The 25,037-nt window shown below is 38.1% G+C and overlaps 3 protein-coding genes across 5 annotated transcripts in view; 1 reads left to right on the forward strand and 2 right to left on the reverse strand.

Annotated features, from left to right (window-relative positions):
• ERMP1 (endoplasmic reticulum metallopeptidase 1) overlaps positions 1-23,369 on the forward strand; it is a 49,866-nt gene extending 26,497 nt beyond the window's left edge. The window contains exons 11-15 of the mRNA XM_037493493.2: positions 2,607-2,759; positions 4,402-4,604; positions 5,127-5,242; positions 17,440-17,603; positions 17,729-23,369. Coding sequence (XP_037349390.1) covers positions 2,607-2,759; positions 4,402-4,604; positions 5,127-5,242; positions 17,440-17,603; positions 17,729-17,893 — 801 coding nt within the window. The 3' untranslated portion in view covers positions 17,894-23,369. The remainder of the gene's footprint in view (positions 1-2,606; positions 2,760-4,401; positions 4,605-5,126; positions 5,243-17,439; positions 17,604-17,728) is intronic.
• LOC119231743 (40S ribosomal protein S27-like) lies at positions 5,999-6,314 on the reverse strand. The gene has a single exon (XM_037493494.2). It carries the CDS (start codon positions 6,291-6,293, stop codon positions 6,042-6,044), a length of 252 nt encoding a protein of 83 aa, XP_037349391.1. The 5' UTR covers positions 6,294-6,314; the 3' UTR covers positions 5,999-6,041.
• RIC1 (RIC1 homolog, RAB6A GEF complex partner 1) overlaps positions 15,950-25,037 on the reverse strand; it is a 107,597-nt gene continuing 98,509 nt past the window's right edge. For all 3 annotated transcript variants that reach the window (XM_037493495.2, XM_037493496.2, XM_037493497.2), the window contains exon 26: positions 15,950-24,761. In XM_037493495.2, coding sequence (XP_037349392.1) covers positions 24,476-24,761 — 286 coding nt within the window. In that variant the 3' untranslated portion in view covers positions 15,950-24,475. The remainder of the gene's footprint in view (positions 24,762-25,037) is intronic.

Here is a 25,037-nt window from a genome sequence, read left to right on the forward strand (position 1 = left end):
AGTAGTTTTTCAAACTCTCTGACTGTGAATCTGTGGAATGCATACCAAGCAAGAATTGGTCAGGATTGCTTGGTGATAAATTTTTAGAATGATTCCAGTAGTATGTTTTGAAGTTATTAATTAGAGGCAAATGTTAATAAAAATGTGTTAGTTTTATTAGTGCTGTTAGAGCTAATGAAGGAAGACTAAATATGATGAAACTTTCCATTATCATTCACTTACCTCACTGCTAGTACAAAGTTCATTAATTGAGTCTATTTCTTAAATTATGTACACTTACACACCCAAACATGCTGCATTTACTGAGTAATGAAAGTGTGATAGGCCATGCTAGTTTTCATTTGGCTGTGGTGGTGTTCTGTCCTCACAGGGAAAGTCCTGCTGTTTCCATCCTAGTTTCTCTTCCCTGAGATTCTCCAGAGTTGCAGAGCTGACAAGCAGATCCCCCTTTCATTAGAACAAGCTCCAGAGGTCTACTCTAGACATGGTGTTAATGCTCCCCAGGTCTGGTCCCTCTAGAGGCAGGTGTTTGCCTTATGGCTCTTTTCATTAGAATTCCTAAGAAGTATTACTGAATATCCGCAGGTGAATGGGGGTCTGTAGGGGTGTGTGTGTGTGTATGTGTATTACCAGGGACATTCCTTAAATAAATGTCCACCTATGTGACTGCTTATTTAGCCCTCTACAGGAATTCTTATGTCAAGTATTGTTTGAAGTCATTTATACCTGTCCTAAAAACAGTTCTGAGTATTCTATCCAATTTACCTTTAAGATAAGATCGAGTCCTTACTTGTCGGAATGGATGAAAAGTCTAAAATGTGTTTTTTTGTCTGTAGGATTTACGTCTTTTTTTTTTAATTTTTAAATTTTATTTTTGCATAGAAGAACTGGAGTATAGATCAGAGGTGTGGGGGTGGGGGTGAGAAGATTCACCAGAGACAGAGTGGGGAGCAGAACAGGCGAATATACTGACATGCACTGCTGAGGGGAGCAGCAGGTGAGATAGGAGAGGTCTGCTGTGCCATGTGTGGGTTAGCTCCCTGACTGGGATCTAACTCAGGCCTTTGCAGTAGTAGTGCTAAGCTTTAGCCCCTAGGCCGCTAGGGAGGCCCAGCATTAAAATCTCGGAAACCAGAAGAATAACATCTAAATTGTTAGGAAAGCCTTTTGGAATACTTTAAAACCTGACAATTTTCATTGTGAAATAGCTGGCTGCTCTTTGATGCTGTGTCTCTTCATTGTTTTCTTATTTACATGTAGCAGTAATAAAGAGAGTGAGCCTGTTCTTGATTAATGGAGAATTGAACCACAATGCATATTTAAGAGAGCTTTCAGGCTTCAGGGATTTATTAAATATATTTGGTAGAAGGCAATTAAATTCCTGTCAGATGATCAGTTAGCAAGTTTCCTGGGGTTATCCTTTGCTGGGTTTGTCATGGTTGTATTGATTAAATGAGGCTGTTGATAGGAGTGGGCTCAGGAGAAAACTCAGAAGGAAACAGCTCAGTCAAGTGGCACACACTGGATACCTTATCTTTATTTTATTTTGTACCCATTTCAGAGCCTAGCGTGACATAAGATGCAACATTTAGGACCAAAATAGAAGGCAGCGAAATTTCAGACAGTGGTATCCAAACAGAAATTTCAGACCAGTGGTATCCAAACAGTGGTATCTTAACAGTCACTTGAGATTATCCTCTTCTCCCCTCTGATTGTCATTTCATTTATCACCATTTACAGACATCTTCCAGAAGATGGGTGGAAGAGGCAGAAGAATTGGAGAAGAGGGAATTAGGATGTGGAAACAGTAGCTTAAACGGAGATCTTAGGAAAACTTTGGGAAGTAGCAGGCTTCAGAATTGTAGGAACCACAGCTTTATGACAGGGAGGTTTTATTTTGAACGAAGTATCTTCATCTAAACTTAGCAGCCACATTTTAAATATTGAGACTTTTAGGAGGAAGAGGGTCAGACAGGGTCATAAATTCTATTTTGCTAACTTCCCGCGTCTCAAGTCCTTGAGTATGTTGTCTTGTTATTGGGCTTATACTGTGAAAATATAAGATCTTTGGAAACCAGTGTAGTGCATTACCCTGAATGGGATCTTGTTACCTTATAGCTATAAAATCCTGTACATCTACATAATTAGATTGTCTGATAGATAGGTTGTGTTAATAAAAGATTATTGTTTGGTACTTAAATAGTGTCTGCTGTTCAGTGTTAATAATGACAGGGCATTGATGGAATTTGAAATAAAGTAAGGTTTTGGTTTAATTGCATGATGGATCTACATCCTTTAGTCTCTGCTGGCTAAGCAGTAGCACTAGCTGTTTCCTTTTTACCACTTGTTCTCTGGCTGCCTTTCAAAAAGACACCATCACAGCAGATTGCAGCCATCTTTCATTCATCTAAGTTCTCACTTGCGAGGAAATCCCTTATAATTACAGCTTTATGTTTTGGATGTTGGAGTAGTCTGCACATTCTGATAAATTTTCTTCATTATTTGTCAGATAATACTTGTTAAATACTTGCTGAAAAAAATTTAAAATACATTATTGCCAGTAGTCTGAATTTGTAATTTTTCTATTTTTTTGTTTTGTGTTTTAGATGAACTTCATCTATCTTGCCAAAAGCACAAAAAGAACCATGCTAACTTTAACTGTGGTATGTTCAGTTACATTCCTCCTTGTTTGCAGTGGAAGTTTTTTCCCATACAGCTCCAGTCCTGCAAGTCCGAAGCCAAAGAGAGTGTTTCTTCAGGTAAAAGCATTTCTGCGTGAGCTGTTTGAGATTCTGGAGTGGAAAGCTTTATTACTTTGAGCTTCACTAGTCAACAGGAAAACCTATGGGCCTTTTTCACTGTTGACTTATTTAGTTGTACGTGACTATTTTGTGTGTAAGGCAGTGAGGAACAGACTGATCATCAAGAGGCATTTTTACCAGCTAGGCATGCTTCTCCCAAGAGACTAAATCAGAATTGTATGCCTGCTTGTTTTATTACTATTGAAATGATAAAAAAAATGCACCTAATTGGAAAAACAAGAGCAAATACGTATCATGGAATAAGAAACTTCCAAAAGTACAGATTGTAAAAATGCCTGCAGAATGAGTAAAAATCTGAACTATGAACTGGAAAAGTAGTTTATTAATCTTAGGTAATATTCAAAGTAACATGATAATGAAAGTATAACTTATGAAGAGATTAATGAGATTTAGAACTTTTTAAAATTACATGTTTTTCTGAAATTTTTAGCCCTCATAAAGCACAGGAAAAAGGAGTGAGTTGCCCTATTTCCAGGTTTTATCTCTGTTAAAGGTTGTAGAGTGGTCAGATAGAAAAGTCAAGAATCATAACCTCAGAGAATTATTCAAAGACTTGGATAAGTTATAAATTATTTGAAATTAAAAGGAGAGTTTGCAAAAGTAACAACTATTTCTTACAGTCCTGGGAACATTTTATGTGACAAATTTTACAACTTGAAAACTGTTTAGTGAAGAACAGCTAGTTTTCAGTGATGTGCTGTTTTTATTACACTAGTAGTAGTTAAGAAAAACTAGATATTATTAAAATGTCCTTTTCTTATTTGTTTTGGCGTTCTCTCCTCTAGTTCCAGAAGTTGGCAAAATGGTAATGGGCCATTTGGTCTGTGGACTGTGGATTACCAACCCCTGACCTATGAATTCCTTTTTCTTTTCCTATTTGATATTCTTCAGTCTATTTTTTGCTATTAATAAAGCTATTCCAAGTGGGACATGGTGCTTTTTCATAGACTTCTGTTAGGCACAAGTTTATCATCTAGTGGTGAGCTGTGATTGCTGTGAAGTACTCACTATCTTGAGGTTTGGAGTCAATCATTAGTGCAAATGTTTTTATTTTATCACATACATATGAATCCTAAACAGCATAAAGTTTTGCCTGTTTTTGAACATTTTAAAAAGCTAAACTGTATTTGTGACTTTTCTTTTTACCCAACAGCATGTGAGAATCTTCTATGATGATTTATGTCATTGTAGTTCACTATTTTTCATTGCTCAAGTCTTCTGTTGTAGAAGAATGCCCCAATTTATTTGTCCATCTACTGTTAATGGACATTTGCGTTGTTTTCAGTTTTTGTTAACATTGGCAGTGCTGAATCAAAACTATTATAATCTTGTAAGAGTTTCTCTAAGGTACATATTTAGGAGTGGAATTGCTGGCTGGAAGGGTATGTGCTTGCTTACTGTTAATGCTAAAGTGATCATGCCAGCACATAACTCCACCACCATTGTATTGGGGTTCCTGTTGCTCTATAGCCACATATTTCTTGGTATTGTCAGACTTAATAATTTTTATTAATCTGGGGTGGGGATTTGGATGAAATAGTTGAAACAATAGTTTTCTCATTAGTCTTGTTCTTTACAGCATATGACCAGAACATTTCATAATTTGGATGGAAACATAGTTAAACAGGACTCTGGAATATGGATCAATGGGTTTGATTATACTGGAATGTCTCACATAACCCCTCACATTCCTGAGATCAATGATTCCATCCGAGCTCATTGTGAGGAGAATGCACCTCTTTGTGGCTTCCCTTGGTATCTTCCAGTGCACTTTCTGATCAGGTTGGTTAGTTACTTTTCTGCTTTAACTGGGGGTGTTTGTCCTCAAGTCCTAGTACTATATCATTACCTTATTATTTAAAATGGGTAGCAAAAGTATCAAGTGCTATTTATACTGGTTTTTGTATCAATTCTAAAGTTCTTCAGTGGGATAAAGCACGAAGAAGCATAGTTTTGCTTTTTCAAATTTATGAAATTTTCCCTTTAGAAACTTGAGTAATTTCATAAGATTGATTAGATCTTAACCGATCTGATAGCAGTTACAGCATCAATTTTAAATTACTTTATTTCTGGGACTTTTTATGGCTTGGCAATGAAAGATTGGAGAGGAAAAATAGGATGGATGGCAGAATCACCATAACATATAATCATTTGTTCTTAACTTTGGGAAAGTTTCATTACACAATAACCTGGACTGCAGAGGAACTGGCTTTGTTTATCATACCCGTCAGTTTTATTTTTATATTCCAAAATGTTTTTCAACTAATAATGCATCCTAAATATTGAAACTATCTTTCCAAATAGGAAAAACTGGTATCTTCCTGCCCTGGAAGTTTCTCCAAGAGTTCCTAGTCATTTCAGACTTGTATCCAAAGAACAGACACCCTGGGATTCTATTAAGTTGACCTTTGAAGCAATTGGTAAGTCATGACAGTTTTTGTCCTCTCCTTTATTTCTTAAAATTCTAATAAGTAGTGTGTATGTTTTTGCCCCAAATTGATAAGTGACCAGGAACTCAGACAGAACTTACAATGTTTCTAAAAGAAATTACAGTTGATCATGACTTTTTAAAGTAAATTTAATATATTTTAGTTCTTAGAGAAGTTTTAGGTTTACAGGAAAATTGAGTAGAAAATGCAAGAGTTCCCATACCTGCCTGTGCAGTGACCACTGTTATTAACATCTTACAGTAGTGTGGTAAATTTCTTAGAACTGATAAGCCAATATTGATGCATTATTAACTAAAGTCCATAGTTGACATTAAGATTCATTAAGGGTCACCCCTGGTGGCCTCGGGGGTAAGTGTCAGTGCTACCATTGTGAAGGCCCACCACAATGGTCTGAGTTGATCCCTGGCCAGGGAGCTAACCCACATACAGCTTTATCGTAATAGTAAATGGCTTTACACAGACAGTAAAAAATGTAAGCAGATTAACCTCCATAGAAAAAAGTTAAACTTGTTTGCAAATATTTTTCTGCCAGTCTGGCTTGTTTTTTCATCCTCTAAAAGGTGTTTTTTCACAGAACATATATTTTTGAATCTAATGAAGTCCCCCTTAATTTTTCTTTTACAAATCATGCTTTTGGTGGTGTTATCTAAAAGTCATTGTCAAACGCAACATCCCTCTATTTTCTCTCTCTTTTTTTTTTTTTTTTTGGATCTATCCAAAACTTGTTTATTAAGATGGTGTTTCTCATTCATCTTGATTCAGGGTGCGTTTAGTGCTGCTTCCGTCTGAAGGAGCATCCTTCTGTAAGCCTTGCTTTTCCTGCTGTAGGCTGGCAGAGGACAGTGGAGCAGCCAATGCACAATACTACCGTTTGTGCATGGCTAAAGACGGTGGTGATTTTATAGCATCCTGGGCATTTCACATCCATGAAATAGGAATTGGGGCTCTGCACCAGGTGCTTCTTCTTGTATTTCCTCTTCTCTTCTGGAGAGGGATGAAGGAGATCCTTTGCAAGAGGCATGTTCTCGTGGGGAGGTTGTCACTGCTGGAAAGCCTCTATTTTCTCTTAACATTATCTTCTAGAAGTTTTTCAGTTGAAAATGAAGTTTTGCAAGTTTTAAGATAAGCACTAAAAATAATTTTTACCAAGTATAATTATAAAATACCAAGGCTTATGTGATTATATCAATTAAATCAGTTAAATAGGATTAATTGATTTTTAAAAAAAGATTTATTTAATTATGCATACAAGAGCCCGGATACAGGCCAGAGATACGGGGGTGAGAGGATTCACTAGAGACACAGTGGGGAGCAGAACAGGAGATGTACTGAAATACACTGCTGAGGGGAGCAGCGGGTGAGACAGGAGAGGTTTGCTGCGCCACGTGGGTTGCTCCCTGGTGGGCCAGGGATCGAACTCATGCTGCAGAGGCTGTGAACTGCTTCGTAGTGCAGTGCTTAACCCCTTCCGCCACCAGGGAGGCCCAATTGATGTTTCTTAACAGTGTCAAACTAGCTGAGATAAAAGCAGATAGAAATGAAGGAGAAACAGTCAAATTTACTATTATAGTTGAAGATTTCAACAACCCTCTGACTGAAATTAACAAATCCAGGAGGCAGAAAATCTGTAAGGATTTGGTAGATGGAAGGTCATAAAAAAACAAAAACAGAATATAATCAATATTCATAGAATCTTCACCAAACAGCAGCAGATTACACATTCTTCTTTTTTTTTTTTAAGATTTATTTATACAAGCACTGGGGTATAGTCAGAAGCACGGGAGGGTGAGAGAATTCACTAGAGCCAGAGCGGAGAGCATAACAGGCAGACTAACGAAGTGCACTGCTGTGGGGAACAGTGGGCGGCAGGAGAGGTCTGCCTGCGCGCCATGTGGGAACCTTGCCCAGTGGCCGGGGATCGAACCAGCGCTACAGAGGCTGCAGGCAGCTTCGCAACCCAGCGCTCAACCACTGCATCACCGGGGAGGCCCAGATTACACATTCTTCTTAAGATCACATGGAACATCACCAAGACAGATCACATCCTGCACCATAATACATAACTAAGTGACCAAAGACAGATGAGTGGATTAGGAAGATGTACATATGTACAATGGGATACTACTCAGCTATGAAAAAAGATAACCTTAACTTTGGCACAATGTGGATGGAGGTGAAAGGGCTTATGCTAAATGAAATAAGTCAGAAGGAGAAAGAAGGGTGTGACCCTTCTTTCTCCTTCATTTCTATCCGTTTTATCTCGGCTAGCTTGACAGTTAAGAAATATCAATTAATCCTATTTAACTGATTTGATATCACTTACATCAAGTATAATCAATTATACTTGGTAAAAAATTATTTTTAGTGCTTAAAGCTTGCAAAAAGTTCATTTTCAAATATTAGAACCATAATATCATAATGGGTAGTGTATATATACTTTATAACATAGTCTTCCCAGTTCCTCCCTCCCTAGGTTTCTGTAAAGTTGACCTGTTACTTTTTTTTCCACTTTAACTTTTTCATTAGTTGCATGTGTTTTTATTTTTTATTTTTTTTTTTAGAGATTTATTTTTATTTATTTATACAAGCACTGGGTACAGTCAGAAGCACGGGAGGGTGAGAGAATTCACCAGAGCCAGATCAGGGAGCAGAGCAGGCAGAAGGACTGAGGGGAGCAGCGGTCAGCAGGAGAGGTCTGCGTGCCATGTGGGACCCTCCCTCCAGTGGCCGGGGAGCAGCCAGGATCAAACCAGCGCTGCAGAGGCTGAGGGCAGCTTCGCAACCCGGCGCTCAACCACTGCGCCACCGGGGAGGCCCAGTTGTATGTGTTTTTTACCCCGTCAAATTTATTAGTGACTAGCAACTTGAGAGTGTATAGTGTTTCTGAAAGAAGTTGACAGCTCATGATTCTTGAAGAGCTTTATTGGAAAGCTTTTAGTATCAGATATTTGTTCACTGTTAGACCCTTTTGACCAGGCATTAGACAACATGACTTTATCTTTCTTGGTACATTTCCATGTTTAAAATTAGTAGTTGGCTCTTCTACCTAGCTTCTCTGTTGCTGTTTTGGCCTCTAAATCATCTCTCTACTCCTATCTCTTAAAAATATATTTGATCATGTCACTTCTTTACTTAAATATCTTTCAATGATTTCCAGTTGCCTACTGAATAAGCCCACATTTCTTGGGCAGAGCATGTTTGGTCTGTAGTAGTCTGGCTTATGTATATATTTTAAGCTTTTTCCCAGCATTTCTCTTGGTGTGTTCCTTTAGCTACATCCAGCTGTTCCTTTATCCCCATTTATGCACACAGTCCTGATGAAAGTTAACATCTTTTGATACTATCTCCTACCCGAATACTACTCATATGTTAGCAAAATATGAAGATTGATAGGACACTCCTCTCCCAGCCTGTCAAGCTGAGCAACTGCCATTGTACTTTGTCTTCCCTTTGGTATATAACTCAGTTTCAGCTGATTTCCATATAATATGATTATTTAGTTCTTGTTTTTATTTCCCATTAGAATACAAGGGAGGCAAAATGTGGATGTGTTTTATTTACCACTCTATTCTTGGTGCACCACTCTATTCTTGGTGCTCTATCCTTTTAAAGCAGCTTCCAGCTTCCTTGAAGCATTTTTCACTTAGTAGGGAGACAGAAATAGTGCTTGAGAAAGGAAGGATGAAGAGGTAAAACATGAATTTTTCTCATAATCAGAAATTGTAAAAGTTTGATCGCCTGAATATTTTTAAAAATAAACCAGCATGGTTTCTTTCCCTTTGTAATGACTGTCTCTTTGCAATTATGATGGTTAGCGTATATGTGTTAACTTGGGTCTGCCACGGTACCCAGGTATTTGGTCTAACACTATTCTAGATGTTTTATGAAGATATTTTTCGATAGGATTAACATTTAAGTAGAGTTTGAAAAAATCATATTGTTTTCCATTTATGTGTTCAGATTTATTTAGTTAGTTGAAGACCTTATAAGAAAGACTGACCTTCAGGAAGGCGGAATTCTGCCAGCATATTGCCTTTGGATTTAAACTGCAACTTTTCCTTGGGTCTCCAGTCTGCAGATTTTCAATTTGCCAGCCTCCCTAATTGCATGAGCCAATAGTTTAAAACAAACCTCTTTCTATACACATCCTGTTGGTTCGATTTCTCTGGAGAACCCTAGTTTAGGAAGCTCACTTTTGAAAGTTCCTATTTCTGTACTTCCTTTACTAACTTTAAAAAGAAGTTGATAGGGGGCCTCCCTGGTGGCGCAGCGGTTGAGTGCTGGGTTGCGAAGGTGCCCACAGCCTCTTCAGTACCGGTTTGATCCCAGGCCGCCGGGTGAGGGTCCCACATGACGCACAGACCTCTCCTGCTGCCCACTGCTCCCTTTAGCAGTGTATTTCGTCCGTCTGCCTGTTCTCCCTGCTCTGGCTCTGGTGAATTCTCTCACCCTCCTGCACTTCTGACTGTACCCAGCTTTGTATAAATTAAAAAAAAAGTTGATAGGAAAGTACCTATACCTTTTTCCTGGATGAAAAGTATTTTCAAATGTAACTATTTCTTGGGGCCCACCTGGTGGTTCAAGGGTTAAAGACACAGTGCTATAAAGCTGTTGCCAGCCCTGCAGCATGGGTTCATGGGTTTGATCCCCACCCAGGAGCTAACCCACATGGGCCCCAGCAGACCTGTCCTGTCTCGCCCACTGTTCCTCAGCTGTGTATTTCAGTAGATCCACCTGTTCTGCTCCCTACTCTCTCTGTCTCTGGTGAACCCTCTCACCTCCCCCCCCCCCACCTCTGGCCTATACCCCAGCTCGTGTATGCATAAATAAATCAATCTTTGGAAAAAAATGTAACTATTCCCCTTGCTTACTTTCAGTCATTTATTAACATTTAAGGCTGAATTTACATAAAATGAAATATACAGATTTAATACAGTTCCATTAGTTTTAATAAAAGCTTACCTGTAATTCCTATCAAGATAAAAAAATTTCCATCACCCCAGGAAATTCCCTTAGGCATATTTCTACTCAGTATCCCCCTGAGAAGCAACCCCTCTTTCTAATTTCTGAGTTAATAGTTGTTATGCTCATTCTTGAACTTTATATAAATGGAATCATCTAGTATATAATATTGTCCTGAGTCTTCAAGCACCATGTTTTTTAGAATGAGCTATGTTGTGGGCCTCCCCGGTGGCGCAGCGGTTGAGCGCTGGGTTGCGAAGCTGCCCGTGGCCGCTGCGGCGCCGGTTCGATCCCCGGCTGCTCCCCGGCCACCGGAGGAGGGTCCCACATGGCGTGCAGACCCCTCCTGCCGCCCGCTGCCCCCCTCAGCAGTGTACTTCGGTCCTTCTGCCTGCTCTGCTCCCCACTCTGGCTCTGGTGAATTCTCTCACCCTCCCGCGCTTCTGACTGTACCCAGTGCATGTATAAACAAAACAAACAAACAAATAAATAAATAAAACATGCCTCTAAAAAAAAAAAAAAATGAGCTATGTTGTTTTGAGTATCAGTAGTTTGTTCCTCTGTTGCTGAGTAGCAGTCAGTGTTTAAATATACCACATTTTATCATTTTCCTATTGATGGAAACCGGGGCTGTCTTCAGTTTGGGGTTAACGTGAAGAAAGCTGTTAGGAACATTCTTGTATAAGGTTTTTATGGAGTATGAATGGAATTACTAGTTTATAGGGTAGACGTGAGTTTCCTAACCTCAGAATTGTTCCTTTTCACTCCCACCAGTAGAAGATCAAGAGTTCCAGTAGCTCCACATTTTCACCAAAATTTGCTGCGTTTGTGTATAGTAGTATCTCTTGCATTTCTCAATAATAATGGAACAGAGTCCTAAGTGTTTACTGCCCATTTACGTATCTTGCTCTCCATGTCTTTTTCCACTTTAGAAAATTGTGCTTACTGACTGTCACGAGTTGGTATGTTCCAATTAAAAAAAATCTTTATCATATATATATATATATATATACACACACACACACACATACACACACACACTCAATACTTTTTTTTTTTAAAAAAAATTTATTTTTGCATAGGGGGTAGGCCAGAGGTATAGGAGGTGAGAGGATTCACCAGAGACAGAGTGGGGCGCAGAGCAGGTGGATCTACAGAAACACACTGTTGAGGGGAACAGCAGGTGAGACAGGAGAGGTCTGCTGGGTTAGCAAACTGGCTGGGATTGAACTCAGCCACCAGAGGCCCAATATTTTCTTTTCTTTTTTTTTAAGATTTATTTATTTATACAAGCACTGGTTACAGCCAGAAGCATGGACGGGTGAGAGAATTCACCAGAGCCAGAGTGGGGAACAGACAGACGAAATACACTGCTGAGGGGAGCAGCGGGCACAGCAGGAGAGGTCTGCCCACCATGTGGGACCCTCGCTGGCCGGCCGGGGATCAAACCGGTGCCGCAGAGGCTGCCGGCAGCTTCGCAACCCAGCGCTCAACCACTGCACCACCAGGGAGGCCCCCAATATTTTCTTAATGCCTTTTGTGCATAGATTTAATTTTTTTTTTTTTTTTTTGGTGGGACCCTCGCTGGCGGCCTGGGAACGAACCTGCACTGCGGGCAGCTTCGCAGCCCAGCGCTCAACCGCTGCGCCACCAGGGGAGGCCCCAAATTTAAAATTTTTAAGTTCAGTTTATCACATTTTCCTTTCAGGATTAGTGTTTTATATATGTCTGCTCCAAAAAAGGTGTGGCTGAGGTCACAGATTCTCAAATTTTCCTCTAGAAACTTTATAGTTTTAGTTTTTAATCCACTTTAAGTTTTTTTGAATAGATTATGTTTTTGTTTATGCATACAAGAACTGGGGTGTAGCCCAGAGGTGTGGGGATTGAAAGGATTCATCAGAGACAGAGTGGGGAGCAGAACAGGTGGATCTACTGAAAATGCTGAGGGGAACAGAGGGCAAGACAGGAGAAGTCTGCTGGGACATGTGGGTCAGCTCCCTGACTGGGGATCAAACTGCAGCGGCTGGTGATAGCTTGATTGGCTTGAGACTTAACCCCTCTGCTACCAGGGAGGCCCTAGCATTATGGGGCAGAGCATGTATGGCAGAGATCAGGGTTTTTTCTTTCTGGATATTCAGATGTTTTAGTCCCATCTTTAGCGTTTTCCCTACTGAACTGGACAATTGTAAACCAGAGACATCCTGCAGGGGAGGAGGAAGAGGGATCAGAGGGGGAGGGAGGAGCACAGGGGGCTGTGGTGATGATACACGGGTGCACTGGTGAAGGAAACTCTATGGGGGTACACCTGAGGGGTGGGGGGAAGCAAATATTGTTCAAAAATGAACAATGATGTAAAAAATACGTATTATTTGACTATGTATAATACCTTAACTTTTGCCCAGTTCTCACTGAACTTTCTCTTCCACAAGTAGCTTGATTTTTGTATTTTTTGGTGATCTCTGGAAATCGTATTTATTGTAGAATGTAAATGTCTACTGTATTAAGGTCTTTTTTTTTTTTGGTTAAATAAAAATGTTTAAATATTTATTAATTTTTGAAAATATTTATGTATTTACATCATTGTTCATTTTTAAACAATGTTTGCTCCCCTTCCCCCAGTGTAGTCGCCATAGAATTTACTTCACCAGTGCACCGTGCACCATCACCTCAGTCCCGCGTTCTCCCTCCTCCCTCCATCTCCCTCCTCCTCCCCTACAGGATGTCTCTGGTTTATCATTGTCTGTTGGCTTTTGTTTTGTTTTGTATTATTTTTTCTCTCTGATAACTTATTAATTTCTCCTATATTCCTCCTATAAGTGAAACCATCTGATATTTTTCTTTTTTAAGGTGTACTTCATTCTAATAGACACAGAAGGGACTTGAAAACCTAATAGACAAGGAAAGGTGCAGGGCCCAAGATGGTAGTGAAATAGCAAGAGTTCATTGTTAACCAATAGAATGCAATAAGGGAACTGAAGTGTGTTAGCTGACATTTTTGAAAGTGAATTTTTTTTTTCTCTAGGCCTTTAAACTTCTATTGGAGATAATTTTACAGCAGTCATTTTCCTTGTCCATAGCAATTATTTCTGATTTTATATAATGACTCTCTTATAAAAAGGAATCAGAAAAGTTCAAACCTTTCTCTATCCCATATCCATAATTTGGAGAATTCCAGTAGAATTTAGCGATGGTAGGCAACTTGAACGATTACAAATGTCAAAGAAAATGAAAGAAATTACTTGACTGAATATGCATCAGTCTATTTGTGTACCAGTTACCATACTACTAATTACAGAAGGTTTATAGTTTAATGATTGGAAGTTTTTATTTTTCATTTTTTCCTTGCCATTTCAATAATTGAGGGTTTCTCTATCATGTCTTTTAACTGGCTATATTTTGCACTTACGAAGGAACTGACATCTGCCTGTTATTTTCTGAGTCAATCATTCATGTTCAGAAGTTCTCTGGGCACACCAGGAATCACCAGACTATAAAGGGCAAAAAACAGTAAATATTTTTCGTTAAGTGCTCTTTAAAAATGTGAGAATTATTGTTAGCCTGAGAACCGTCCAGAAACAGACATCAGTAGTTGACTGCTACATATAATCTGCAAATAGTTCTGCTTTTTACTGAGCCTTATGAGGCTAATTTTTCTGCATAGTATAGACTTGTAGTATGGAAGAACAGCTGTGGAGACAGTCAGCAGCCTTCTTACCTTGTTCTTGATGTTAGTAAAAGGTATCTAGTGGTTTTCCATTAAAATACTAGCCTTAGGATTAAGTATTGTGTTAAGTATGTATCAGTTCTATTTCTTGAACTATTTTTTAATGTAAATTTTATTTTTATATCCCCCATACAATTACAACCCCCTTATTTTGACCCCAATCCCTCCTTTCCCCGCTCCCCAACCCCCATAGAGTGTCTCTGGTTCATAGTTGTTTGTTGATTTTGATATTTTCCTTCTTATAGTTATTCTTTTTCCTGGTCCCTTATTTAAGTTTTCTAGATTCCTGCTATGAGTGAGACCATCCGGTATTTTTCTTTTTCTTTCTGGCTTATTTCGCTGAGCATGATCCCTTCCAGCGCCATCCATGCTGCTGCAAATTGCATGTGTTTATCTTTTTTGAATGCTGAGTAATATTCCATGGTGTATATGTACCACATCTTCTTGATCCAGTCATCTATTTTTGGGCACTTGGGTTGTTTCCAAAGCTTAGCTATTGTAAATAGTGCTGCTATAAACATAGGGGTGCAGGTGCTCTTTGGAATTGATGTTTGTGTCCTTTGGGTAAATACCTAGCAGTGGAATTGCTGGATCCTATGGAAGCTCTATGTTTAGTAGGTCCAGAAATCTCCACACAGCTCTCCATAGTGGTTGGACCAGTTTGCACTCGCATCAACAGTGCAGGAGAGTTCCTTTTTCTCCACACCCTCGCCAACATTTGTTGTTGCTAGTTTTTTTAATATGTGCCATTCTCACTGGTGTAAGATGGTTTCTCATGGTAGTTTTGATTTGCATTTCCCTGATGACAAGTGATGCTGAACATTTTTTCATATGCCTGCTGGCCATTTGCATTTCCTCTTCAGAGAAGTTTCTTTTTAGCTCTTCTGCCCATTTTTTGACTGGATTATTTTCTTTGTTTTTGTTGAGTCTCATCATCTCTTTGTAGATTTTTGTGATCAGTCCTTTATCATTCATGTTGTGTGCAAAAATGTTCTCCCAGTCGGTGGGGTTTCTCTTTGTTTTTGTTATTGTCTCTTTTGCTGTGCAGCTCTTTAATTTGATGTAGTCCCAGCTGTTGATCTCTTTGCCTTCACTATCACTGCTTTGGGTGATGTGTCTGTAAAGATGTCTTTGATGTGCATGTCATGTAGTGTTTCATCTATATTTCCTTCTATGTATTTTATGGTTTCAGGTCTTATGTCTAGTTCTTTAATCCATTTTGAGTTGATTTTTGTGTATGGTGTGAGGTAGTGGTCAAGCTTCATTCTTTTGCCTGTAGGCGACCCAGTTTTCCCAGCACCATTTATTGAACAAACTTTCTTTGCTCCAATGCATAGTCTTTGCTCCTTTGTCAAAGATTAGTTGACCATAAATCTGTGGGTTTATTTTTGGATTTTCTATTCAATTCCATTGGTCTGTGTGTCTGTCTTGAACTATTTTTTATAAGGAATAGGTTTTGAGGTTTTTTTGGTGTTTTGTTTTTTTGGTGTGTAGGTAATTGTAGGATTTTTCTGCCTTGGATCTTTTAATATGGTATATTCTACATGATATTAGTTGTCATTTTCTTAATGTGATGTTAAATTTTTTTAGTAATATCTTAATTAAAAAATTTTGCATAGTACTCTCATGAACGATACTGGTTTGTGTGTTTTTGAAGTATACTGTTTGATAAATTCTCCTTTATTTTCAATGCATTGGAACAATGTGGTTGAAAAGGTGACTTGAATTCCTCCCTGAAGGAAATGAAACCATCTGGACCAGTTTGGCGGTGGGGTGGGGGGAGGGGTGCTTGGTATTTTTGTGTGTGTGTGTGTGTGTGTGTGTGTGTAGTAGCTTGTTTCTATGGAGGTTTATTTGCTTAAGTTTCTTACTCTGTTTAAAGCCATTTACTGTTACTGTAAAGCTATTTCATCTGGGCTTTAAAATTTATTAGTATTGAAATAGGCAAAGTAATCATGTGTGAATTAAAAAATGACTTGTTCTTTTTGTGTACTTGTATTTTCTGTTCTCTCTCTCCCCTGCTCTAATTCAAAAGTCAGCAGTTTTTGATAGTTTAAATTAGGTCTGTTTTCTCTGTATTTTATTCTTGCTTTTGCCTATATTTCCTCCTTTGCTTACTTTGTTTTCTACTTAAGTGACTTATTCTTTGCATATATTCCATAATTTCTGACATGGAATATTTTCATTATTTAAGATCTTTTTTTCTTTAATTTTGCTGCTTCTTTCACCTACAAGTCTTTATATAGAAATCTTAATTTCTAGGTAGGAGTCTTCTTGTTTTGTTGATCAAGTCTTACTGAGTTTTGATGAGTGTTTGTATTATTTCACTTTAATTGAACTCTGATACCTTGTTACCTAATACTTCTATGAATGTTTTATGTTCACTTGAGAAGATATGTATCAATCAAACTTACTGTTCTGGTTAATGAATATATGTTCCTATCTACTTCACCAATTATTTTGATTATTTTGTTTAGTTTTTGTTTTTTTTTAAGATTTATTTTTGTGTAGAAGAACTGAGGTATAGGCCAGAGAGGTGCAGGGTGTGAGAGGACTCACCAGAGACAGAGTGGGGAGCAGAGCAGGCATAGTGAGTTGAGATACACTGCTGAGGGGAACAATGGGTGAGACAGGAGAGGTCTGTTGTGCCATATATGGGTTAGCTCTGCAAATGGTTTCTACTAGTCTGAAATACCTTTTTTCATACCTCTACTGTTACACTTTCTGAATCTTAAGTATGTTTTTTGAATACAGTATGTTATGCCTGACTTAGTAAGCCATGTTGAAGTGTTTCTTAATTTACTTAAAAATGATACATATGGTCTCAAATTTGTTGTAGGTGTTATGGTTATGTATTTGCTACATTACTTTTCCCAATCATGTCTTCATTGCTCCTTAATTTGAAATAGTGTTTTCTGGTATTTAGATGGTTTATATTTGTCTTGGTCACCATTATTTAAGCTTTTGCTATCTTACAGTTTTAATGATGTTCTTTACTACTATTGGAATATTCATATGCTTATGCTATTTTCTTTCCTTCTCAGTATTTGTTATATGCAACATTTATAGGTTAGTCTTTTATCCATTCCTTGGTATTTGTCTTAATGAGGATTTTAATATATCCAAATACATCACTATCAGTTCTTTCCTATACTTTTTTCAGTTATTTGTTGGTTGGATAATGCTTAGTGTATTTCTGAAGGACTCATGAATACTATGTCATATGTTTAAGTGACAAGACCAAGACTTAGGGTGTCTCCTTGTCAATTCTGTGCCTTTTCTGCTGCACTTTATCACTTACTACCCTTGTTATTGGACACTGACTGTCCAAGCTGGTAAATCACCATTAGGTTTGTAGTATCTTTTTGAAGGTTCATGCCTTTTATCACTTTAGACTGGTTTGGGTGATGTATTATGAATTGCTTGTCTTACTGATGCCTTTTTAAAGATTTAACTTTTCCTCCTTCCTCTTACCTTTCAGGCCCAAGCCATATGTCATTTTATATTCGAACTCACAACGGGTCAACACTTTCTCAGTGGTCTCTTGGCAGTGGCACCCCAGTCACAAGTAAAGGAGGGGATTACTTTGTATTTTACTCCCATGGACTCCAGGCTTCTGCATGGCAGTTTTGGATAGAAGTACAGGTGGGAATTTCCCGGTACTGCTTGTATCATACATAAATCAAGTTCCCAGGTGGTATTTGGCAAAATCCTTGGGATTAATATTTTGTCTCCGTAGAAGTAGAGAACTCACTAACTCTCTCTGCTAGGTCTTGGAAGAACAGCCTGAAGGAATGATCACTGTGGCCATTGCTGCCCACTATTTTTCTGGGGAAGACAAGAGATCCTCCCAGCTGGATGCTCTGAAAGAGAAGTTTCCAGATTGGACATTTCCTTCTGCCTGGGTGTGCACCTACAACCTCTATGTGTTTTAATCTTGCGGATGAGCTCTAAGTACATGTCCAGTGGGATACTCCATGTGACATAATTTGTCCCTGTGTTACACAGATGAAACGTAAGTCAATGAATCTTAATGAGTATATGTTCAAAGAGATTTGTGAGTTGACACCCTTCCAAAGGCAGAGTGCTCTAATGGTTCCACTGTGGGGTAGGGATGCACAGCCTATTCAACACTTGAAAATGCTAGTTTTCTAGCATGTAGTAAGCACATGTGGGTATTGCCACTACACACACATTTTATATGAACAGAAGCCAACAAACCACTTCCGTAGTTGTCCCCTTAGGCTGGTGAATGATGTATGAGGTACTGTAAGACCATTATTAATGAGACAAATGTCATATCCATTTAAAGCATGAGACCACTTGTGTCAGTGGATGATAGGTAAATATCATTCACCTCGTGGTAACGATTCCCCTCTTGAGGCCTCATTCTAGGTCTTTGGAAAGCTACTGCAGGGAGGACTGGGGAAGAACCATTGGACTTTTGTGTCCCCAGGCTGTGCTTAAGAGCTCTGCTTCTTCAGGCAGCCTGCTTTCCACCTCTGCACTGAACCCCAGGACTCCTGATGTGGATCCCTGTGCTGAGTTGATGCCTTGTCATTCTGACAAGTCACCAAGATTCAACCTTGTGGTTTTCTGTTTTCCTCCGAAACACATCTGATCCCTTTCTCTACCTTACCGCTTGGAGAGGAGGATCATTTGCCCAGCTACTCTTCCCTCTGGGTTTTCACAGGCCCTTCTGGTTCAGAATACTGTTTGTGCAAGTACATGACCCTAACTTCCTCAGAGTGCTGAGTTGCCATGGTGGCTATTCTGAGGCGGGAGGAGAGTTGGGAGTGATAGAGCATTTTATGAAGATCCATTCCCTGTTTCGTAGGAGTCTTCTGATAGACAAGGTTAATCATTTAGACCTTGCTTTTAATGCACTGTGTCCGTGTTTTTGTCTGTTTTCCTGCTCTTTCAACAGTTTCGGTAACTTACTGTCCAGCATACTTGGCTTTCCCGAGACTTGAGGTTGTGGTTTGTACTGGAATGAGGTCCCTGTACATACAGTTTTAGTGTTTAGATTTCTGCATAATGGCAGTCATGCAGCATATCATAACAGTGCCACTCATGAATTCTTGGCTCAAATAGTGGAAAGGTTTGGTGAGATCAGTGATTAAGTTACTCGAGATACATAAAAAGTTGAACAAATGTTGAGTTTAGCAAGTAGAGACTCCACTTGAAGCTCTTTGTGCAAAGTGTTCACGATATTTTCTGAATTATGCTCCTCACAATCTCTGCCTAATTTGTGACTCCTGAAAAACTGGACCCACAGAGCAGGGCTGCAGCCCGAGAGCTGAACAATGACGTGGCCTGCATACTGGAGCCACTTTTCCCAGGTATTGTAGAAACCATATATTAAGTTTGAAATATTTTAAATGTGTGGCTCCTGCCGCACTTAAGGTTTGCAATGTTCATAGCTTGTATAGAATCACAGTTGTGGAGAACTTAGAAATAGTAATCTCAGTGAATTTCCAAATATAGGCAGATTTGTGCTCATTGTGTTTATTCTGAAATAGATCATTAGAAATTGTTGGAGGGGAAAAAAAAAAATCCAAACCCCAAGTGTTGAAGAAAACAAATTATTTTCTGTTACCTTTTTTCCCCTTTGGGGAGGATGTTGAATATTCCTTTCTAGTAGTAATCATGGTTTTGTTTAGCATTATAAAGCTTTGATATTGTGCAAGGTCAGAAACAAGAGGTTCACTAGTTGCAGGGCAATAAAACTCTGGGAGGTGGTTTTAATGGCAGAAATAATTGCACCTAATATTTATGGCTCCGTTAATAAGCATGCTGTCAGATTAGCAGCCTCTGAGATGAAAAATACCTGATTTGAATAACCCATTTTTTAAAGGGTCTTTTTAAATTCTAAGTACCACAGTATAGTACTGCACATTCAGGGAACGTGTGAAGAAATTATTTTTTGTTTGATCTAAGAATGATTGTTGCATGAATTGTTTGTTTTCCACAGTTAAGTGTGATAGGATCCTGACATGTTATCTCCAAGGGGGCCATAAGCGACCCTGTTGACTCAGGAAGATGTAGAAAGAATGATACTGTCTGTTTTTCATTGCTGCCTTACAATGTTACTGAAATAAATGTTTTAATATACTATTAGGTGGTATCTTTAACAGAAAAACTTATCTTTGTTCTCCTGTAAACCCCCATTTTGGGGGGCATTTCAAATATAGAGCTTTTTTGTAAGTTAACCAAAAAATGCTGTTAAAAGACTTACATTGCGCATGTAGTGGGGGTATATAAATGGTATTTTAATATTGGGTTGCCAGAAAAGTCTTTTTTTTTTCAAGCAAAAATGCATCATGTTCCCTACAATCCAATAGATGTAAGCAAAGAACGTCACTTAGAAAGTATTCATTTTCTGGAATCCTATTTACCTGTGAATGAAATGATGCAGAAATAAAATGACCTAGAATTTGGTAAATGTTGGACTTCAGCATGTTTAGGGGTTCCAAAATGTTTCCAAGTTATTTCACTGAATACCCTCAGTGCAGCATATAGTGAAGCAAACAACTTCCATGGTTTCCACCTGTATTTGAAAGTAGAATTTCCTGTATGTGGTGGGTCTTATTTTTTGAGTCTGGGAATACTCAATAAAATTGTGTGTAAGTTACTAGTTTTAGCATTCCTACACCCAAAAAATAACCCACACAGTATAAATGGTGCAGTTTTGTAATGTGTGGGAAAGCATGTAGTCCTTAACACATAGTGGCCTTCTTTTAGGGCCAAAATGCATTAAGTGCTTTTAAACTGTCTTTTTACAAAATAAAAATTGCCTTTCTCCAAGTTTGACCCAACAGCATGACCAAGTGGGATTTATCCTACGAATGCAAAGTTGGTCGAACATCTGCAAGTCCGTTAATGTAAGACAATAAAGGACCACCTCAGTAAGTGCAAAAAATAATTTTTGGACAAACCTCCAACATTTTTTTCATGAGGAAAAAAGACTAGAAGGGAAACTTCCTCAACCTCATAAAGGTAAGGTCATAGAACTGTTAACATAAGGGAGTATGGGAGGCGTTCCCTCGTAAGACAAGTCCAATAATATTGCCACTTCTACTAGAAGTTCTAGCCAGTGCACTTTTGCAAGAGGCGTGTAGATTACTTAAGGTATCTTTAGTTCAGATTGCATCTGTTAGTTGTAAAAAATCCTAGGGAACCCATGCAAAACTACTAGTTAATGAATGAATTTAAAAATGTTTCACATACTATTAAGACATTTCTGAAAGAAAGTAAAGGTGACATAACTGGAAAACATGCTCATGGGTTAGAAAGCTTACCAATTTAGGTGGAACTAGTCTTCAAATTGATTAATATACTGAATATAATCCCCATCAAAATCCCAGCTGCCTTTTGTAAATATACACCAAAATTGACTGTAATGTTGCTTTTTAGGAACTTTTGAAAGTATAATCAAGGCAGCAAGTACTGGCATTAAGGACATAAATTATAACTGATAATCCAGTGGGGGGGGAAATCATTTTAGTAAAAGGTATACACACAGAGAACTGCAGAGCCTCCACTTATGCCATAAGGGGGGGAAAAAAAAACCCTCATATAGGAGCTAAATTCATAGAAGGAATCATAGGCACAACTCTTCATAATCTTAGGTTACACAATACAACACCAAAAGCACAAATAAATTGGACTTTGGAAAAGTAAAATGTTTATATTTCAAAAGATGTGATAAGGTAAATGACCAAAGATGAATAGACATTTTTCTCCAAACACCATAGTAACGTTTAAAATCACGTGAAAAGACAGTAGGGAAATGCAGATCTATATAGTTAACCACTTTATACAAAATAGTACAGGTTCTTTGTAATACGGCTTGGCATTTCCTCAAAAAATTAACCATATTATATGACCGAGCAATTCCACCCCTAGAGAACTCACAAAATACATTCATGATAGTCAAAAAGTGGAACCAACCCAATGTCAGGCAACTACTGATGACTATTCAGCTTTAAAAACATGCTAATAAAAGAAAACAGAGAAAGCCACATGGGTGATTCCATTTTACAACATATCCAGATTAGGCAAACCTGTAAATATAAAAAGCAGATGTACGAATACTGGAAACTAAGAAAAAGTCATTTTCAATTCCACCTTTTAGAGATGACGCATAGTCTCTTACAGACTTACACACTGATTTCTATCCACCAAAGACAGTTTTACATATTTTATGCCAATCTAATATTCTCAGGCATCTAAGGATATTTGTCAATTCTTGTTTTTATTCTAAAAGGTGGAATTACTCTATTTGCTGTTAACCTGAGATGAATAAACGAAAGTTTATATAATGGTTTTATTGCCCTTTACCACATAAAAAAATACACATTACAGAAGTAGCAGCAACTTGAATTACAAGCTAATGTTGACTCTACCCCAAAATGATCTCTTTTGGTATCAGCAAATAAATGTATCTAGTAAAATTCTAAGTTATACTGAATATTTAATTGGATAAAATTATGGCTTAAACAGTTGATATGTGAACCAGGTAAAATAAGGGTTTTTTGAAGGTATATAGTAAGAGAAATTTTATGTCCACTTACCAGTTCTTATTTTTACTTCAGGGCTGACCATTTGTGTTAGTTGAAAAAAACGCATTTCATAGAAGATTCACTTACAGGCTTTAAACCACAGGAACGTAGTTAACTTACGATGTCCTGCTTTTAATATGAACCCAGCAGCACGTTAGGTAGGATATTTGAAAGGATCACATCTGTTTACAACGGTAAATCACTTTTATTGACTGAATATTTACACCAAAGACAAACGTAATGCTGGTTCTTCTCCTTAATGCAATAGGACAGAACAAATTTCAATTTCTTGCTGGGCTGCATGTACTCACATGGCAAATGATTATTTTTCCTTAGATTCAGGGAAAGGTGGTTGATTTAAAACAAAGATTTAAATAAAAGTAGCACCAGAAGGACCAGGTACCAATAAATCACATATTCCACTCACTTTGGAGCTTCAGTATGTGAAATTATTGCACTTGTAAAGAGTAAATGATACTAAATTACCAAAATGAATAGTTTAAAATAGTTTCATAAATTTTGAACTAAGCAATTTCAAAATTGTTTTTTAAGTTTCCCTTCAAAGGAAACCTGGCTAGAACAACTGATCTTGCCTTTTACTGTAAAAGGACCAAGTTTTAATTCTAAGCTGTAATTGCACTATGAGAAGAGGCTGTTTTACATAGTGGTATGAATTTGGTCCTCATCAATACACTATTATAAAAATAAGTTTGTTTTTGTAAAAAATAACATTGCATTCCTTTGTTCAAATTGCACAGTACAAACGAGCTATCTAAATTAATACTGTTTTATAAGATAATCAGAAATACATACAGTAGATATGTTTAGTTGGAAGCAATTAAAGATATGCAGTTATGTTTTCATAACATGAAAACTAAAATTTCCGTCATATCTAGAAATACATATTTAAAAACTTACAATGAAGAATGTGTTCTTTACATTCTAATTTTTAGTAGCCATGATAATACAGGATTCAGCAGTCTATTTACATTAAAGTTCATTTTTATTCCAATTTACAAAACCAATAAATAAGAAACAACATTAATTTGCACAAAGCCTGTTTCATTTCATGATCAGTATGACCATTTCTGGTTCCTTTATGACTAAGCCAATAGACCTGTCTTTCTTTATGAAGAGTGCTCATATTTGAAAAGAAGAGCAAGCCCTATTTTTATCCCAAGGGTAGCTATAGCCATGCAGAATTCAGCAGAAAACCTTAAAAATTATAATACAAGGCCTAAAAATATGAACAGTATCCTTGGGTATATATACATAAGAGTATTCACAAAAAGATATGATTCTTTGATAAAAATAGTTTACGGGTATCTACAGCATAATTGATAAGAAATCCTCAGAGTCTGCCTACACTCACCTAGCAGGAATCAATCTTGCTAAAGCAGACATAGACTTCTCAGGTAACTAGCTTCCATCAAGTCTCCATGACACTGGCACATGTTTAAAGGCAGATATCTATTCAGGAGTCCCAATGACGGTGTGCAGTGCTCTCAAACACTTAGCTGAACTTCTGATAAGCTAGAGCAAGCACCTCCACTTTGAAAAAGTAATTGGGACACACACGCTGTTTAGAAAACATGTAAGAAGCTATAAGCAGTGAAAAGGTAAATTCATCCGGGGCATGATAATCCCTACGGAGTAAGAGAAGAGCTACCAACCCTTAAGAATAAAACCAAAATATTCTCATGTACATCCATACAATAAATATTCTTTATTACTTTCCATTGCAGTTAAAAACACCTCTTAATGAAAGATGATTTGATATCACATATTTATGGAGTCAGATAGATTTCTTAGAGAGTTGTTTAAAATACAGTAATACTTTACCAGTCTCTGAGCTTTCTTTCTCTCCTTGGTTAAACCATCCAACTACGTCACAGTGTCCTCAGTTGCATGCTGCTGCCAATTAATACTGCCCGTGGTGATGGTACACCATTGTTAGGACACAGAACAGTCGTAAGTCCCATCCTGAAAAGGTTCCTCCTCTGCTGGGGTTGCGTCCTCCTCTTTCCGGTTGACCATACTGCTGCTTCCAACTTCACCCTGAGGGATATTTCCATGGCCCGAGGAGCCCCTGCTCTCCTCTGCCCTGGGGTTAGTCTGTTCAGGAGTCTTACCCACCGTGATTGGCTGGAAAGCTTCAGGCTGGACCTGCTCTTCCATTATCTCACTGAGTTTCTGCAGTTGTGGCTTAATAATATTTAAAAATGGCTTATATCCAGGGCTAAGCAGAGAAAAAAGGAAATTAGCTCTCATCATTCACAATCAAAAGATTCTGCATAGTGTCATACATTCTTATAACGCTGATGCAGTAAGGCCAGTGAAAGATTATGGGGAGGTGGCACAAGGAAGAAAGGCTTCTTAGGTACCCTACTGGTTGTCTACCACAAATGGAGATGCACAAGCACTAATCTTAAATTTCTGAGACTTACGAGCAAAGTTTGGCTTTTATTTTTTTAAAGATTTATTTATACAAGCACTGGGTACAGTCAGAAGCGCG

The sequence above is a fragment of the Talpa occidentalis genome, unplaced genomic scaffold (genome assembly GCF_014898055.3).
Source record: "Talpa occidentalis isolate TD23 unplaced genomic scaffold, MPIMG_talOcc4v2.1 talOcc4.7, whole genome shotgun sequence".
Lineage (NCBI taxonomy): Eukaryota > Metazoa > Chordata > Mammalia > Eulipotyphla > Talpidae > Talpa > Talpa occidentalis.